Genomic DNA, 16,853 nt, shown 5'->3' with positions numbered 1-16,853 from the left:
CCCGAGATCACATGATTAGGTTGACGAACATTCGTGATATCACCTAGCGTACGACGTTGAACCATGTGGCTATCGACTTGTTGTTTTTTCAAACCCTGTGTCTTGCTCATGCGATAAGATTCCCGCCTCCACGCGTTGTTAAGTTCCAGATGTTCTACGAGATGAATTAAAAATATGGTTGTTAGTGAATAAAAACAGCATCTGCATGTAGCAAGATTATGTTTACAACTCATGTAGATCACATTGACACAAAATATAAGAGTACTATTACATAAGTTGAATGCCGCAACTATTAGTCATCAACATGCAGTTAAACAAATTACCAGATTTCGAAAAGCAGGTCTGTTGAACCTCTTGCAATAACACATTGTCTTGGACTGGTTTCTTATGATAAGCTGCACGCCTTTGTGTGTTGAATTGTTCATTTGATATATGGCTTAGGTCGATGGATCTGATGTCGTCTGCAACATGTCAAAAGTATAAAACACAAATTCCATAATGCTTTGTCGCACCATATGTACATCAGGTCATAATGGATGTTAGATAAGCATCCGTGGGAATACCTGTTAGCTTTGTCGCACCATCGATATCTTCGTTTGGAGGTTCACCGCCTATAGATTACCAATATGAAAAAATTGCAACACATTGTACACGAAAATGACTTCCCATAAGTATACTAATGGCATTTTAAATATGAATGAGTCGGTACCAATGGTGTTTTTGCCAGCTACATTTGTGCCACAATCAAGAGTTAGATTGTTGGAACCCAACAACGAACCATCATGATGGTCTTTAATACGAAGCGAACTTGTTCCATCTGTAGGGTTGTAACCATTAAGAAAATAAAATCAATGATATATATGCGACATTATATGGTTAAACAATCTTGCCAGATGTAATGCGGTTGAGTGAGTACCATCTACATATTTGCTAAATTCCAAATTCTGTATATTAGGAGTTGTGAAGGAAGCCTCATTATGCTCTCCATCCGAAAGCGACAATGATCCATCTGTAGAGTTATAACCATCATGAATATAAGGCCAATGATATTGCCGTCGTATCTACATGGCAAAATTCCCAACAATATTCACACAAGCAAAATACCTGGAACCGTAGCTGAATTTTCCCCAACATTTTGAGATCTGGGTAAGATGCTTGCATTTTGTTATCTTCAACTATTGTAGAGCTCGTAAGGCCTGAAAAGCATTATGCTTTTAGCATGTGATTATCAGAAATGCACAGAACTCATGTGTACCACATTATGATAGGTAAAAGCATGCCCGTAGTATTAGGATCAACAGTTATCACGCTTTTAAGGACCGCAAAACATGATAATAAAAGATTGCGAATGTTCGTTTATGCAAATAACCTATGTGTAGTACTTTCTTGTAGAAATCCAGCATACCCGTAGTAACGACCTCTTTTGTTTGCTGATCAACCGCCTTGCTTCTTGAATTACCCATACGCACCTATGCAAGTACACATAACTGACAATTAATGACCTTTGCCTGAAGTGAAGTAAGGATGAGGATTGAACTCTGCTAGATGTTCTCTTTGATCCTTTATTTGTGGACCGTATACATTCATCATTTGGTCATACTGCTGTATTTTCTAGAACCAAAAGGTTTTCATGGTATCATACAGTACAAAATTGATGCTTGCAATCAATCTTCGATCTCCAATGTATATGCATGATGAGATTAAAAGGCAGGACTGGATTACACGCACAGCAGTAACATTGAGGGTGCTCCAAGCTCGATATTGTAAAACTAACTTTACTCAAGCAGTTTTGTTATGTTGTTACTTAATCAATAAGGCCTTGGATATATATAGCATCTCAATGATCATCAGAAATTGCTGGCGCGGCGAAAGAGCAGGTTCAGGTGATCTTTGGTGAAACATTTAGATATGCCACTTGCACCTACTATAGTACTACTACTGTTCCGTTAATGCATTAGGTTATGCGAAGCTTCAGCTCAACCTTATGGTTTAATATTATTTAGTATCAAGTATTTTATTGGTCAGATTTATTGTTTCTCTTCATCCAGATGGTTATTTTGTGTGACTTTTTTGCATGTGATCCTGTTATGAGCTGCAAACTCGAGATCTTCAAAAGTTGTGAGATGCATAGTCGATATCAGGGTGCTTCCCAAGCTCAAAATCATCTCAACAAGGTTATCAGATACACTTTTATTGCATACTCATCACATAGAACTTGGATATATATAGCATCCTAATGATCAACAAAACTTCCTGGCACGGCGAGATAGCCGGTTCCTGTGATATTTGGTGAAATCAGTAGATATGCCTCTTGCACCAACTGTAGTACTACTCCGGTTCCGTGAATGCAGTAGGTTTTGCGAAGCTTCAGCTACACCATATGGTTCATTACTTGTTATGGATTAGTTCATATTATAAATAGCTTCAGGTCATCCAAATTGAAGCGTAAGCTCTAACATACGGCTTATTATATAAGTAGATTCAGAGCATAAATATTGAAACAATTTGAAGCTTCAGCTCTATCCTATGTGCCAGCTCAAAGTTCGCCTTACATGTGCCAGCTCAAAGTTCGCCTTACAAAATTGACTATCTAGGGTAAAACTGTTCATGTGCGAAGTTAGTTTTGATATATATTTATATTTTGCATGTTATTATCTCATATAGGATGTGAAGAAAAAAGGAAAAAGAACTCCTAGCGATGGAAGCCGATCTTAACAAAAGATAAAAGGTATGCGTCTTACAATTCCCGTATGATTAGAATGTTCTACCAGCTTTTTCATGCGTGGTGTCACATCAGATGTAAATTCAGAATATACTTCGTCGCTGTGATTTGTGATTGAGAACAATTAATTGGGCCATTGATTTCTTTAGTGTTACAACCAGTGAGGCAATAGAATTTTATTTAAGTTGATATGGGATTTTCAGACCATTAGGAATCCTAGCACTAAAATTTAGGGATTATAGATGCTGTATATTAGTTATCTACTGTTCTGGCAATTACAATATGGTAATTTGTTTATGGTGTGCTGGCATGAGTCTACAGACTTTGCGTGTTCTCAACCTACCAAATAATAATTAAGCAGTTCGCTGTAATTGCCACCAGAACAGGTAGTGTGCATTGACTAAAGAGAAGGAGGTCAAATGGCTAGCAGAACTTTCTATTTGGTAGTGATGCAGTTTGAGGCCGTGTAATAAGGGCAGAAACATGCATCATCTATTAGCATATACTGGCTCATATGGAAAACAAAGGGTGCTTCTGATGGTAGTTCAAACAGGCAAAAAAAATTTAGCACTGCAAAAACAAATCTGATTTCTCATCAATGTAAGATAAATTTGTGCTATGAGATTTTTTCTTTCTTTCTGATTACCATTTGTCCCAATAACAGGTGCAAGAACCATTTGATGGAACCTTCACTTTGAGGCTGTTGAAACTCAGTTGGGATAGAAACCTTGACTATTGCATGGAACCAATTAGATGCAAGTGTCATAACTACCTGTTGTTTATGTCACTTTGAGGCTGGAAACTGAAGTTGTGAGCTGCAAACTCGATGCACTTGCCAGATGCTGCTGCTGATGACACCGTCTCCGAGGGCCGTCACTAGCCCCAGACTCCTAGAGTAGAAGTCACCTGCAAGATACCTGGGAGTCAGTTATGTGCACGTAAACTGAGATCCTTGCAGGTAAAAGAGATGAGTGTTGCCACTTGATGCTTATTCTGACACCGGCAACGAGATGATTCACCACTTGCAAGCATTCAATCAAGAAGAGTAAAGAATTTGGGGCTGACAAATCGATCAAAGCAGGTATGGAACCGTGGTCATATTAGCCAGTCCGGTGTAAATTTCCTTTTCCTCCGTCATTGAATGGTGACGGAACCTGTATTTTTTGATTCCAGGTTCTCACATCTTGCACAGTATGACCACGGTACCGATCAGAGATCACAAAGTCAGTCTTGGCACCGTATGATCACGGTACCGATCAGAGATCAAGATTTGTAAGGGTTAGCAGTAGGATCTGTATTGTAAAGGTTTAAATACATAAACGCCAAACCTGGAAGGGTCACGCCGGTCCATATCAGCTTATCTCAGAGGGATCATACGGGATCATCATGTATTTGCAATCGCCGGTCCAGATAGTGTCCAGTCGACTGGATCGCCCGCAGATCCGATGATCAGCGACTGATCATACGGGATCTTCCTGTCTCTGCACTCGGATGGTGGCGTCGAAGGGATGGACCGGCGGTGAAGGAGGTCAAGGGTTTGAGCGGCTGCGACGGCGGCTAAGGGTTTGAGCGGCGGGGACGGAAGCTGCGTCCAGAAAGGCACGATAGGGAGGATTGACAGCGACAAGCAATGGCATCGAGGGCACGACGATTTTTCGGGTCCTAGGGGTTCTGTTTCAGATCGGTCAGCTGTATTTTTGTAGGTTAACCGTACTAGATTTGTTTAGGACGTTTTTCTACCTGTGAACCATCGCGGTTCTCAATGGGCGTCGTTGTAACTTGATGATTTTTTTAGCGGTCGGGAGGTAAGATGCGGGGGAACGGTGGGTTGCGGGAAGTGGGACGAAGTACCAAAAAAAACCAGGGGAGGTGGGACGAAAATTGACCGGCGAAGACTACCAACTGCTCCATTAAGAGTAGAGATTAAATAGCTTTTCAAATGGCTTGCCAGCTTATCCGCATAGCAACTTCGATTCATGTTGCCTTCGAGCAGGGACCAAGAAATTAACTGTGAATCTCCAAATCCAGTCAAACCACACTAGCAGCACAACTGAACAATGTTCATTGCAAGTTAAATGCCATCACAATAGAGTAACAACTCGAGCACAAACAAATCTACCAATTCAGAGTTAGTTGCCAAAACAATGCAAAAGAAAAAAAAAACAAGCCAAAGATACAGTGACGCAGTTTAAGATCATTCAGAGGCATAGCAACAACCACAGTACTAATTGAAAAACCACCTGAGTAGTAGTAGTAGTAGTAGTAAGTACTCCGCCATCATAAGTTCAGACAAACACTGATTAAAGGCACTTAACAAAGTAGTAACAAAGTTCAGATAGATACTACTAATGCAATTCGCGGCTCCTAGGAGAACCACTGAACACGATACCAACCACCATACATACCATGGTCAGATGGATAACACATGTGAGCAGCCTTGCACAATAACCGTCAAACAACATGACAACAAAATAACCACAGTGCAGGTTGAAAACCGATGCAGTTAACAGCTTGCATAGTGACCACCATAATAAATTCAGACAATCACTGATACATGGCAACTATGGCATAAGAAAGTTAAATACTCTTCACTAAGGCATTTCACGGCTTGTATGGGACCACCGAACACCATAATGAACCGCCATGTTTACCACAGCCAGATAGATAACCTGCGAGCAGCTTGCAAAATAAAGGATGGACACCAACATCTACAGCATGGTTATATAAACATGGGAATAGCTTGTATAGCAACAAGTCAACAACAATATAACACCTTCAATTCAGTCCCGGGGGAATAGCCATGCTGCCAGACGCATCTCCTTGCGGCGCTTCCAGGAAATCATTGGATGAGGGGAAGAGACATCGCCGAGTCTCATGTCGTAGGAGCTGCAAGATGTGTTGTCCTCATCGTAGAAGTAGTCCACACGATGCTCGTCATCGTCATCCAAAAAGAAGATGCGATTGCCCAGTAAGCCATACCAAGACACGGACAGAGCCCTGGAGCACCTTCGCCCTAGAAACAGAGCCTGGTCATCCCCCATGGTCGACACCTTGATCCACTGTGAGTGCTCAAAGTCAGCCTTGAATGCCTCAAACTCGCTCTTTCCAGCAACGATTTTACTGGTCACTCCAGGTCTAGGAGGCTGGCACCAAATCTCCCTGCGTACCATCAGCAAGGCGCCACACGATTCAACCAGATAGACCTTCTTGACGGGCATGACGGGTACAGAGTTCTCTCGACACACAACATGGTAGACGCTGAGGTCCCCCTTGTAGCAGCGGTCACCCTTGGCCTTGATGACCCTTCCAACCCGAGAAACCTGTGGATCGCCGGTGCTTTGGTCACTGCTGACGTTCACCACAAGGAGGTCCTCGTCATCGGCAATGGCGTAGAGCTTTCCCTGGTAGAACACCATGTCTTCAAAATCCTTACACTCATCGCATGCACGTACCGACCATGACAAGGCCCCTGGCTGGCACATTAGGATCTGACTGGTGTATTCAACACCGACCAGTGCAGCAACGAGGTTTGGCGAGCACATGAGTAGCTTAATTATGTGCCGCTCGCGTGAGTCATTGATATGCATCCATGTGCAGAAGGGTTGGGCACATTTCGCCTTTCCCACATCTGACCACTTAGCGACTGCATTTGGAGGCCGTAGTCGGACACTTGAGAGAGCAGGGAGCGTCACGGTAGCCCTGGAGAACGGGTTGACAAGGAAGCACCCATCGTCGTGCGGAAAGACAAGCCAGCTGCCGCAGGCGCTCTTGTACCCAGCAAAGCCGCAGCCGGGGAAGTGGAAGAGCTCGTCATAGGGGAGGCTGTAGAAGGTGCCGTCAGGGAGCGCGAGCAGCGGCAGTGGAGGGGGCATCAGCTTCTGCCTGGCTGCGGCACGCCACTGTGGGCACACCGCGGCGAACCGGGCGCGGTCGGCGTATGCGGGGAGCAAGCGGAGCACCAGGCCTGCCAGTTCCAGCGGGAGGGCTGACCACGACGACGGTGGCTGCCAGTGCCGTTCGTTCTCTGCTGCCATCGGTCCTACAGTGCAAAGAAGAAACTGCATCAGCAACATTTTTTTCCCGGGCGGAGGCAATGCGCCGAACACCTTGCGCGCATTGCCAGCTGCCGCGGGGTGAGGAGGGAGCGAGATCCAAACCCCACCGAGAGGGCAAGGGGAGAGGTGGAACGCTCGTGAAGTGAAGGAGTGGCGGGTACCAGGGAGACCGTCGCCCTCCCGGTGCCGGAGATGGGGTCGAGTTGCTGTCCCCGCCGCGCTGCGGGCTGCGGCTGCTGTCGCTGGCGTGCAGAATGGAGCGAGTGGAGTGTGGCTGCCCGAACGGGGCCGTGTCAAGTGAGCGAGTGCTAGGCTGTGGATACGTACAGCCCAGGCCCACACAAGGCGTATGGGCCGCATGCTCTCTCACTACAAAACAAAATAAAAAGAGGTTTCCGCCTTCTCGTTTTATGAGAGAGAAACATTACCCCTCAAAAAAATGAGAGAGAAACAATTTCGATTTCAGTTCAGTCGGCGATGTAGACTTCGAGATCGAGGTCAATAAAAAAACGCCTGACATGTGAAAGAAAATGTACACAAATATCCTAAAACAGCTTCTAATATGCTGACGGTTTATGGAAAAAACATTTAGGTATACAAAAATTAATGTTCTATATAGATCTTTTTTATTGAAGTGTTAGGGCCCGTTCGGATTCACTCCACTTCACAACTCTGGTCCGAGAGCCGACGGAGCTGACTCGAACGCTGCAACTCCATGGAGTCGACGGAGCGGAGCGGAGCGATACGCAGATGAAAATCGCAGAGCTGGGAATGGGCTGCTCCGTAGATCTTGGAAACGAAGGAGTCGTCAAATTTACAACACACTGCCACCGATAAGTTGCGTGCCGCTTCGTTCATGTTATGTTGAAAATCATTAATTAAAAAGTACTCGTTGCAAAAAATACTCTATTTTCTCAGATCGTGACAAGTGGCGCACATGTAGCGCACCACTTGTCGCAACCTGAAAGTTTTCCCTTTTTTCGTAGATCCGTTTATTCAAAACGTTTTATCTCTTAAACCGTGCGTTTAAATCTTGAACCGTTTTCACTATTGGATTCCTCGCGTCGAGATCTTCAAAACTAGATCCTATGTTGATAGGTTTTGACGAACTTTTTTCATGAAAGAAACTGGATGAAAAAAACCGGACGGAAAACCCGAACCGAGAGCATGGTGTTTTTCTCTTTCCGAAAGAGGCACGCCCGTGCCTCTCGCAAAATCACAACCGTATTTCTCGTGGAAGCAAAACCGTGACTCTCGTGTTAGGAAAAAAACAGAAAACACGTTTTTTTTCATTTTCGAGAGGCACGGCCGTGACTCTCGCGAAAGCATAACCGTGCCTCTCGCGAAAACAAAACCGTGACTCTCGCGAAAGGAAAAAAAACAGAAAACGCATATTTTTTCCCTTTTCGAGAGGCACGGCCGTGACTTTCGCGTAAGCACAACCGTGCCTCTCGCGAAAGCAAAACCGTGACTCTCACAAACGAAAAAAAAAATAGAAAACGCGTTTTGTTTTTCTCTTTCCGAGAGGCACGGCCGTGACTCTCGCGAAAGCACAACCGTGCTTCTCACGAAAGCAAAACCGTGACTCTCGTGAAAGAAAAAAAACAAAAAACGCATATTTTTTCCCTTTCCGAGAGGCACGGACGTGGAAGCAAAACCGTGACTCTCACGAACGAAAAAAAACAAAAAACGTGTTTTGTTTTTCCCTTTCCGAGACGCACGGCCGTGACTCTCGCGAAAGCACAACCGTGCCTCTCGCAAAAGTAAAACCGTGACTCTCGCAAAAGAAAAAAAAAAACAAAAAACGCGTTTTTTTTCGTTTCCAAGAGGCACGGCCGTGACTCTCGCTAAAGCACAACCATGCCTCTCGCGGAAGAAAACCATGACTTTCACGAAAGAAAAAGAAACGCGTTTTTTCGCGTAAATTTTTTTTTGATCGAAAAGCTAAGAAAGACCGGGGGAAACCAAAACGTCGAGAAAACCCCGTTTAAAAAACCGGAAACGCGTGCGGAAAAATAAAAAAACAAAATCCAAAGGGAGCGTCCAGAGCGCGATACGTGGCGAATGGCTGAGAGCGCCACGATCGTTGCGAGGCTCCCGAAGAAGCCCTCGTTAACTAGTTGCTCCCACGTTATGTCTCTCAGTACCTTTTCTGTCCTGCCACATGCCCTCCGTATGGGCCCTAGGCCAGATTGGGCTTTCAGCCCATCTCATAAACTGGAGCGGAGCGAACAGGCCGAACAGTTTCCTCGCTCCCACAAACTGGAGCGGAGCTGGAGCTCGCTTGGAGAAGCCGGAGCGTAGGATTTCGTGGAGCCGGTGGAGTACCGAATAGGCTCTTAATCTATGAAATATGTTTATCTATTTAAGAAACATGCAACTTGCTAGTTTCAAAAAGAATAATGGGTTACACTCCTTCGTGTTGATTTGACCTCTTATAACAAAACAACGCATCCTTCTATCAGAAGAAAGCTGTACCGATCTAGTCACAAATAAACAATTTATTTTAGAAATCGCCCAATAAAAATCTATCAGCTGAAACTTTTGTAAAGCAAACATCAAAGGCTTATGTATAGGCAAAGGACAAGAAACGTAAAAAAATAAAATTTAAAGAACATCATAAACATATGATGAAAAGAGAAGAGATATAATATTACAATGAAATAATAAATAAAAAAGAGAGAAGAGGGAATATTAATGAAAGGAAAACTAAACAAAGATGTTTGTTGGGTGACCCAGCAAATGGAGGGGATGCACAGAGGATATTCTTTTTTTTAAAACTCACCCAAAATTCAAAGCAAACCTCACATGCAAATGACTCAATATTGTTTTCAAATTGCAACTGATTTTTTGAACTGCAGAAAAAATAATAAACCAAAACACTTTTTCAAATTTGAAAATACAATTGTAGCTCATTGGCAGTATACATTTTTCATGCATACTGTGAATCACCAACTGATTACACAAAAGAAATTTACTGGTACATGACTCACTCTCATTTTTATTTTTGTACTGTTTATTTCCGTTTTTTAACATTATTAAAAAAGGATCAGTTTATCCTGACAGCCAAAAGTCCACTTTGCATTAGGAATCTCCTTTCATGATTGGTGCGCCAGATCTCTTCTTCAGTAATGCCATGGGATGGAGTACAAGATTATTTTTCTCTTGACTATTACAGTTTTCAATAAATAAATATTTCATAAATTGGGTTTGATAAAAATGTATTCATAATCATAAAATTTCCAGAAAAGATTTCGGATGGCTGTATTGAAATATGTTTCACCATCTATTTGAAATATGCATGGCAATAAAATTTGTCGCAACTTTTAGAAAAAAATTTGACAAATAAAAATATTCAATAGTACAAAATATTATCTAGGAACATGTTCCACTGTCTAATAACTGTGTAGACAGCAAAAGATGTCCCGTGCTTGAAAAAGTTTTTGAAATAGGTGTTCAGACCACAAAACTGCACAAGGCCCATCACAAGATAGCTGCTTGAGCACAAAGGAAATCTACCACTACAGTGGGTCAGAGGTCCAGATGGCAACGGGGACGAAACCCATCGGGTTTTGCCTTCCCGAACCCATCCCCACGAGAAAATCGCAAACCCATCCCTGTCCCCATCATCATGTGCGGGGCTAGTTTTTCGCCCGTCCCCTAAACCCATCGGGTTTCGGAGAACCCACGGGGAACCCATGAGAAAATAAAAATATTTAAACAAACATAGTGGCGACAAAGAATAACATTTGAATAGCAAAACAAGCACATTTCAGCAGCATAACTGGAGCAAATTTCAACAAAAAACAATAGTAGATGGTTCAACAGCTATATAGTGTGTATTTTAGCAGAGTTAAACAACATACATAGTATATTTCGGAGGCAGCAAACATAACATAGTAGCAACAATGATATCATTTCAGCAGCAACATAGTATATTTCAGCAGCAAAACAACTGCAAATTTCAGCACAATACTCAGGAATAACATCAGCTAAAAGAAGCCTATTTCAGCACAACTATAGCCCATTTCAACAACGAAGATAAGCATATTTCAGCAACAAACAGGAGCATATTTCAGTAAAAAAAAATGTATTTTGCCGGGTTTCGGGTTCGGGGACTACCGAAACGGGTGCAAACCCATGAAACGTGTCGGGTTGTATAATGCGCCCAACAACAGCCCCGCGGGGATGAAAAGATGCCCATCCCCATCCCCTAATAGGGTAAAAACCCGCGGGGACGCGGGTTTCGGGGCCCCGTTGCCATCTTGACTCAGAGGCCACCATGCCAAATTATTGCAAAATAGAAAATAAAAAAAATACTATGATGCATTTCAGATAAAAGTAAAGATAGTAACAGTTGAAAGCCGGCGCAGTTAATAGCTTGCATAGTAACCATCATAATTAGTTCAGAGAATTACTAATACTGTACACATGGCAACTAACAGAATAACCTAGTTCAGATAAATACTGCTAATGCATTTCATGTCTTGCATGGTTTCCACTGAACACCACACCAACCATCATACATACCACGGTCAGATAGATAACATGTGAGCAGCTTGCAAAATAACCACTGAACAATAACATCTATAGCACGGTCAGATAGCCTGGTAGCAGCTTGCATAGAAATAACAGTGCTTCAATCATGAGGGAAGAGCCATGCTGCCAGACGCATTTCATCGCCACGCTTCCAGGAAATGTCTGGATGAACAGAACGGTACCTGCCGGATCCCATGGCATAGGTGCCGTAAGAAGTGTTCTCCTCGGCATAGCCATACTCCGTACGATTTTCCTCATCATCATCCAAAAACAAGATGTGATCACCCGGGACCCCATACCGAGAGAAGGGCAATGACCTGGAGCACCTTCGCCCTAGAAACAACACCTGGTCAGCCCCCACCGTCGACACCTTGACCCATCCTGAATGCTCAAAGTCAGCCTTGAAAACCTCAAACGCGCTTGGTCCAGCAACAGCTCCACCGTCATGAGGAACCCGGCAGAAAATCGTCCTGCGTACCATCAGCATTGCCCCACAGGATTCAACCAGGTAGAGCTTCTTGCAGAGCATAGCGTTGTTGGTGAACGCAATTGAATACCATGGATCACCCTTGATGACTTGTCCAATCCGAGAAACCTGTGGATCCCCGGTGCTATGGTCCTCGCTGATGTTCACCACAAGAAGGTTCTCTTCTTTGGTGAGGGCGTAGAGCTTGCCCTGGTAGAATGACATGTCTTCAAACCCCTTGCACCGATCGTACGCGCGTACTGACCACGACAAGGCCCCTGGCTGGCACATCAGAATCTGGCTGGTGTACCCAATGCCGACCAGGGCAACAACTAGATTCGTCGAGCACAGGACTAGCTTACTGATGTGCAGCTCGTCCGAGTCCTTGATATGCATCCATGTGAGGTAAGGGTCGGCCAGTTTTGTCCCATGCTCATACGACCATTTAGCGACTGCGTTCGGAGGCCGGAGCCGGACGCTGGAGAGAGGAGGGAGCGTCACCGTTTCCCTGGAGAAGGGGTCGACCAGGAAGCAGCCGTCGTCGCGGGGGAAGACGAGCCAGCTGCCGCAGGCGCTCTGGTACCCGGCGAAGCCGCAGCCGGGGAAGCGGAAGGGCGTGGGGTAGGGGAGGCTGTAGAAGGTGCCGTCGGGGAGCGCGATCAGCGGCAGCGGCGGGTGCAGCCGCTGCTGCTGCCTCGCGGCGGCACGCCACTGCGGGCACACCGCGGCGAAGCGGGCGCGGTCCGCATGCGCCGGGAGCAGGCTGAGCACCAGGCCGGCCAGCTCCAGCGGGATGGACGACCACGACAGCGCCGGTGGCTGCAGGTGGGGCTTCTTCTCCGCCGCCATCAACACTGCAAAACAAGCAAGCAACGGCATCAGCGAAAGCGGCGGGATTCCGACATCACGACGAGACAGAAAACACCAACGAGAATCACGGAACGGAAGCATTCCCCGGCGAGGAGGCAATGCGTCGAACATCTGGCGTGCATCGCCAGCGGAAGCGACGGGATTGGGGAGGGGGGCCCCAAATCACCGAGCGAGCAAGGGAGGAAGGAGGAAGGCCCGTGGGGAAAAGGAGGGAGGCGGGTACCGCTGCCGGAGAGGGGATCGGAGTTGCCGTGCGCGCCGGAGCTGGAGTGTGGAGTGGAGTGGAGTGGAGTGTGTGGCTTCCCGAACCAACTAAAGTATCAGTCCAACTTTTTTTTTGAGGATTTTTTTTAGGGTAAGTATCAGTCCAATGACTGTGGATGCGCAGGCCCAGGCCAAGCCAAGCCGTATGGCCCGCACGCTCAGTCACTGAATAAAAGCCCACGTCGGCATAAGAAAATGAGTTCCCGCCTTCTCCTTTTCAAAGAGGAACAATGTCGATTTCAGTTGGCACTTGGCGACTTCGAGATTGATTTCAATATATTTTCCCCAATATTTACGCAATACTGTTTGAACAAATACATGTGTGTGTGTGGGGGTGTGAAAAATAAATTGTTCAAGGAAATTCTAAAGCATGTTTCTAATATGCCCAGGGTCCATAAAAAAAGTATAAATTGTTCCAGCGAATTTTCATGTTCGTATAGGAAAAAACTGTTGAAGTGTTATGCCGTCTACAAAATATGTTTATGCATTTAAGAAACACACAAATTGTTGCTCCCTCCTTACCAAAAATTCAGACGTTTTTGCAGTTCAATTTCGGTACAGACCAATCACCAGTAAACAATTATTATTTTTGAAGCCGACCAGCCTACAACTATCACCTGAACATTTTGTGAAACAAACATGAACACCTTATGTATATGCAAAGGCCGAGAAAAATGAAAGGAGCAATTTAAAGAAGATGATAAACAAATAATGGAAAGAGAATAGACAAAAAAATAATAAACAGACTGAGAGAAGATGGAGAAAAAAGGCATATTAAAGGAAATATTCCGCAAATGGAGCGGGTACGCAGATGATTTTACTTTTCAAACAAAGTGTACGCAATTAGGTGCGTTCAGGATTTTCCTTTAGTCAGCCAAATTTGTTTAAATCTCACGTGCAAATGACTCAATGTTGTTTTCAAATGGATCATGCGATCCTGGAGCCAAAAAAACACTCTTCATTAAGAATCCCCTATTAGATGTTGGGTGTGTTAGATCCCTTCTTTAGCCATGCTGTGGGTTGGAAGACAAGATTAAGTTTTCATTGACTGTTATTAATGTTTTAAATAAATAAATAATTTATAGAATTTATAGACTATGGTTGATAAATTAATATTTAATATAATAATAATAAGTTTTCCAGCAAATATCTTGTACAATTGTTTTGAAATATGTTTCAAAAACCATAAAATGTTCTTGCAGCTTTTACAAATTTTGACAATTAAAAATATTCCATACAAATAAATTATCTACGAACATGTCCCACCGTCTAATGATTGCTTTCACAGAAAAAAAAATTGCTAGATACATGAAAAAGTTGCTGAAATGTGTTCAAGCCACACTAACAGCACAACTGCGCAAGGATCAGCACAACTTCAGCTAAAAACAAATCTACAGGGAGTCACACACCACCATGCCAAATCATCGCAGCATAGAAAAAAGACCACGACACCAATGATACATATAAGCAGTTATGCGTTTTAAACATCTTCCATACGCACAATAACAATCAAAGGTACCAGTTGAAGACCAATGCAGTTAACAGCTTGCACATTAACGACCATAAATTAGTTCAGAGTACCAGAATAAGACTGTAACTAACAGAGTAACCTAGTTCAGATAAAAGAGACCACCATGTCAAAGATACAGAGAAGAAGTTATGCATTTTGAGTTTTTTCGTAGGCACAGGCAACAACCACAGTACCAGTTGAAAACCGACACAGTCAACAGCTTGCATATCAACCACCACAATTACTAGTTCAGACAAGTACTAATACACGGCACTTAACAGAGTAACCTAGCTCAGATAAATTACTACTAATGCATTTCATGGTTTGCATGGGTTCCACTGAACACCACACCAACTACCATACATACCACGGTCAGATAGGTAACATGTGAGCAGCTTGCAAAAAAACCACTGAACAACAACAGCTATGGCACGGTCAGATAACCCAGAAGCAGCATGCATAGGGATAACAGTATAACACCTCCGCTTCAGTCCTGCGGGAAGAGCCATGCTGCCAGACGCATCTCATCGCCACGCTTCCAGGAAATATCTGGATGAACAGAACGGACTCTGTCAGATCTTATGTCATAGGTGCCGAAAGAAGTGTTCTCCTTGTCATAGCCATACTCCACAAGATTCTCCTCATCATCATCCAAGAAAAAGATGTGACCATCGGGGATCCCATAGTGAGACAAGGACAAAACCATGGAGCACCTTCGCCCTAGAAACATCAAACCCCCCAAAGCCGACACCTCGACCCACCGTGAATGCTCAAAGTCAGCCTCAAAAACCTCAAAGCTGCTCTCTCTGGCAACAACTTCACCGCGCACTCCAGGTGCAGGTACCTGGCACCAAACCGCCCTCCGTACCATCAGCAACGCCCCATGCCACTCCACCAGGTAGAGCTTCTTGCAGGGCATAGTGTTGTCATTGAACACAATTGGATTCCATGGCTCACCCTCGGTGACTTGTCCAATCCGAGAGACCTGCGGGTCGCCGGTGCTTTGGTCCTGGCTGATGTTAACCACAAGAAGGTTCTCGTCATTGGCAATGGCGTAGAGCTTTCCCTGGTAAAATGACATGTCTTCAAACCGCTTGCACCGATCGTAGGCGCGTACTGACCACGACAAGGCCCCTGGCTGGCACATGAGAATCTGACTGGTGTGTCCAATGCCGACTAGTGCAGCAACGAGATTTGGCGAGCATAGGATTAGCTTACTTATGTGCAGCTTCTCAGATGTATTGATATGCATCCATGTAGTGTAAGGTGCCGCATATTTCACGGTGCCCTCCTCTGACCATTTGGCGACTGCATTTGCAGGCCGAAGCCGGACGCTGGAGAGAGGAGGGAGCGTCACTGTTTCCCTAGAGAAGGGGTCGACCAAAAAGCAGCCGTCGTCACGGGGGAAGACGAGCCAGTTGCCACAGGCACTCTGATACCCAGCAAAGCCGCAGCCAGGGAAGCGGAAGGGCTTGGTATACGGTAGGCTGTAGAAGGTGTCGTCAGGCAGCGCGAGCAGTGGCAGTGGCGGGGGCAGCAGCTGCTCCCGCTTTGCGGCGGCACGCCACTGTGGGCACACCGCGGCGAAGCGGGCGCGGTCGGCGTACGTGGGGAGCAGGCGGAGCACCAGGCCGGCCAGGTCGAGCGGGATGGACGACCACGGCAGCGCCGGCTGCGAGTGCGGCTTCTTCTCCGCTGCCATCGGCCCTGCAAGCGCAAAGAAACGACACCATCAGCGAGACAGCGACCACACTGCCCTTTCATCGAACCCCAACCATACATTCCAACCAAATACAGCGAGAAGAATGACTGCACGGCACGGCAGCAGCATTTGGTTGCGCAGAGGCAATGCGTCGAACACCTTGCGCGCACGGCTCGCGAACGCGGCGGGAGCTGCGACGGACGGATGGAACCCCAGACCCACACCCCGCGCGGCAAGAGACGAGGCCAGAGATCATAGGCGTCCCCTCGCCAGAGCAGGCGTCGATCTGCCGTAAGCGCCACATGGCCAGAGGCACGGCGGGCGCGCCCAAGGCCATCCCGGCTCCCAAGCCCTCCTAGCGAGCGGGAGAGGAATGCGGAAGAGGCGCGAGGATGAGGGGGAGTCGGATACCAGAGAGAGCAGCGCCGTCGCCCCGGTGCCGTAGCTGGGGTCGTCTCGCCGTCCGCGCCGCGCCGCTCCTGCTGCCGCGGCCGTCAGTGGAGTGGAGTGTGACTGGTTCTCTCTCTCTCTCTTTTTGTGAGTGGGAAGGACCGTGTGAAGTGAACCGGGTGAGCGCAGCCCAGGCCCATCCAACACGTATGGGCTGGACTGGGCCACCCGCTCGCTTAGAGCACACACTCCCATTCCTTGGGCCCAGGCACGTCGCGTCAGGTCGCTGGCGGCTGGCGCGGCGTGCGTGCGGCCGACTAACGGAGCGGAAGCCA

General features: G+C 45.9%; 3 protein-coding genes across 5 annotated transcripts; all 3 read right to left on the bottom strand.

Annotated features, from left to right (window-relative positions):
- Positions 1 to 5,014: 5,014 nt before the first annotated feature.
- On the bottom strand, positions 5,015 to 7,062 carry LOC125538968 (F-box protein SKIP23-like). The gene is made up of 2 exons (XM_048702303.1): positions 6,939 to 7,062; positions 5,015 to 6,761 (listed from the first exon to the last, which is right to left on the bottom strand). The coding sequence occupies exon 2, from the start codon at positions 6,754 to 6,756 to the stop codon at positions 5,503 to 5,505; it is 1,254 nt and encodes a 417-aa protein (XP_048558260.1). The 5' UTR covers positions 6,757 to 6,761; positions 6,939 to 7,062; the 3' UTR covers positions 5,015 to 5,502.
- A 4,044-nt stretch (positions 7,063 to 11,106) lies between these two features.
- On the bottom strand, positions 11,107 to 12,991 carry LOC125529102 (F-box protein At2g26160-like). 2 transcript variants are annotated; one of them, XM_048693515.1, is made up of 2 exons: positions 12,876 to 12,991; positions 11,107 to 12,636 (listed from the first exon to the last, which is right to left on the bottom strand). In XM_048693515.1, exon 2 carries the CDS (start codon positions 12,629 to 12,631, stop codon positions 11,417 to 11,419), a length of 1,215 nt encoding a protein of 404 aa, XP_048549472.1. In that variant the 5' UTR covers positions 12,632 to 12,636; positions 12,876 to 12,991; the 3' UTR covers positions 11,107 to 11,416. The 2 variants fall into 2 exon arrangements, with proteins under 2 accessions (XP_048549472.1, XP_048549470.1); XM_048693513.1 differs by having other exon boundaries at positions 12,712 to 12,987.
- Positions 12,992 to 14,560: 1,569 nt separating this feature from the next.
- LOC125529084 (F-box protein At2g26160-like) lies at positions 14,561 to 16,725 on the bottom strand. 2 transcript variants are annotated; one of them, XM_048693507.1, is made up of 2 exons: positions 16,540 to 16,725; positions 14,561 to 16,133 (listed from the first exon to the last, which is right to left on the bottom strand). In XM_048693507.1, exon 2 carries the CDS (start codon positions 16,126 to 16,128, stop codon positions 14,914 to 14,916), a length of 1,215 nt encoding a protein of 404 aa, XP_048549464.1. In that variant the 5' UTR covers positions 16,129 to 16,133; positions 16,540 to 16,725; the 3' UTR covers positions 14,561 to 14,913. The 2 variants fall into 2 exon arrangements, with proteins under 2 accessions (XP_048549464.1, XP_048549457.1); XM_048693500.1 differs by lacking the exon at positions 16,540 to 16,725 and adding an exon at positions 16,288 to 16,533.
- Between the last annotated feature and the right edge of the window lie 128 nt (positions 16,726 to 16,853).

Source organism: Triticum urartu, chromosome 1 (assembly GCF_003073215.2).
Source record: "Triticum urartu cultivar G1812 chromosome 1, Tu2.1, whole genome shotgun sequence".
Classification (NCBI taxonomy): Eukaryota; Viridiplantae; Streptophyta; class Magnoliopsida; order Poales; family Poaceae; genus Triticum; species Triticum urartu.
This window is presented reverse-complemented; position numbering and strand designations above follow the sequence as displayed.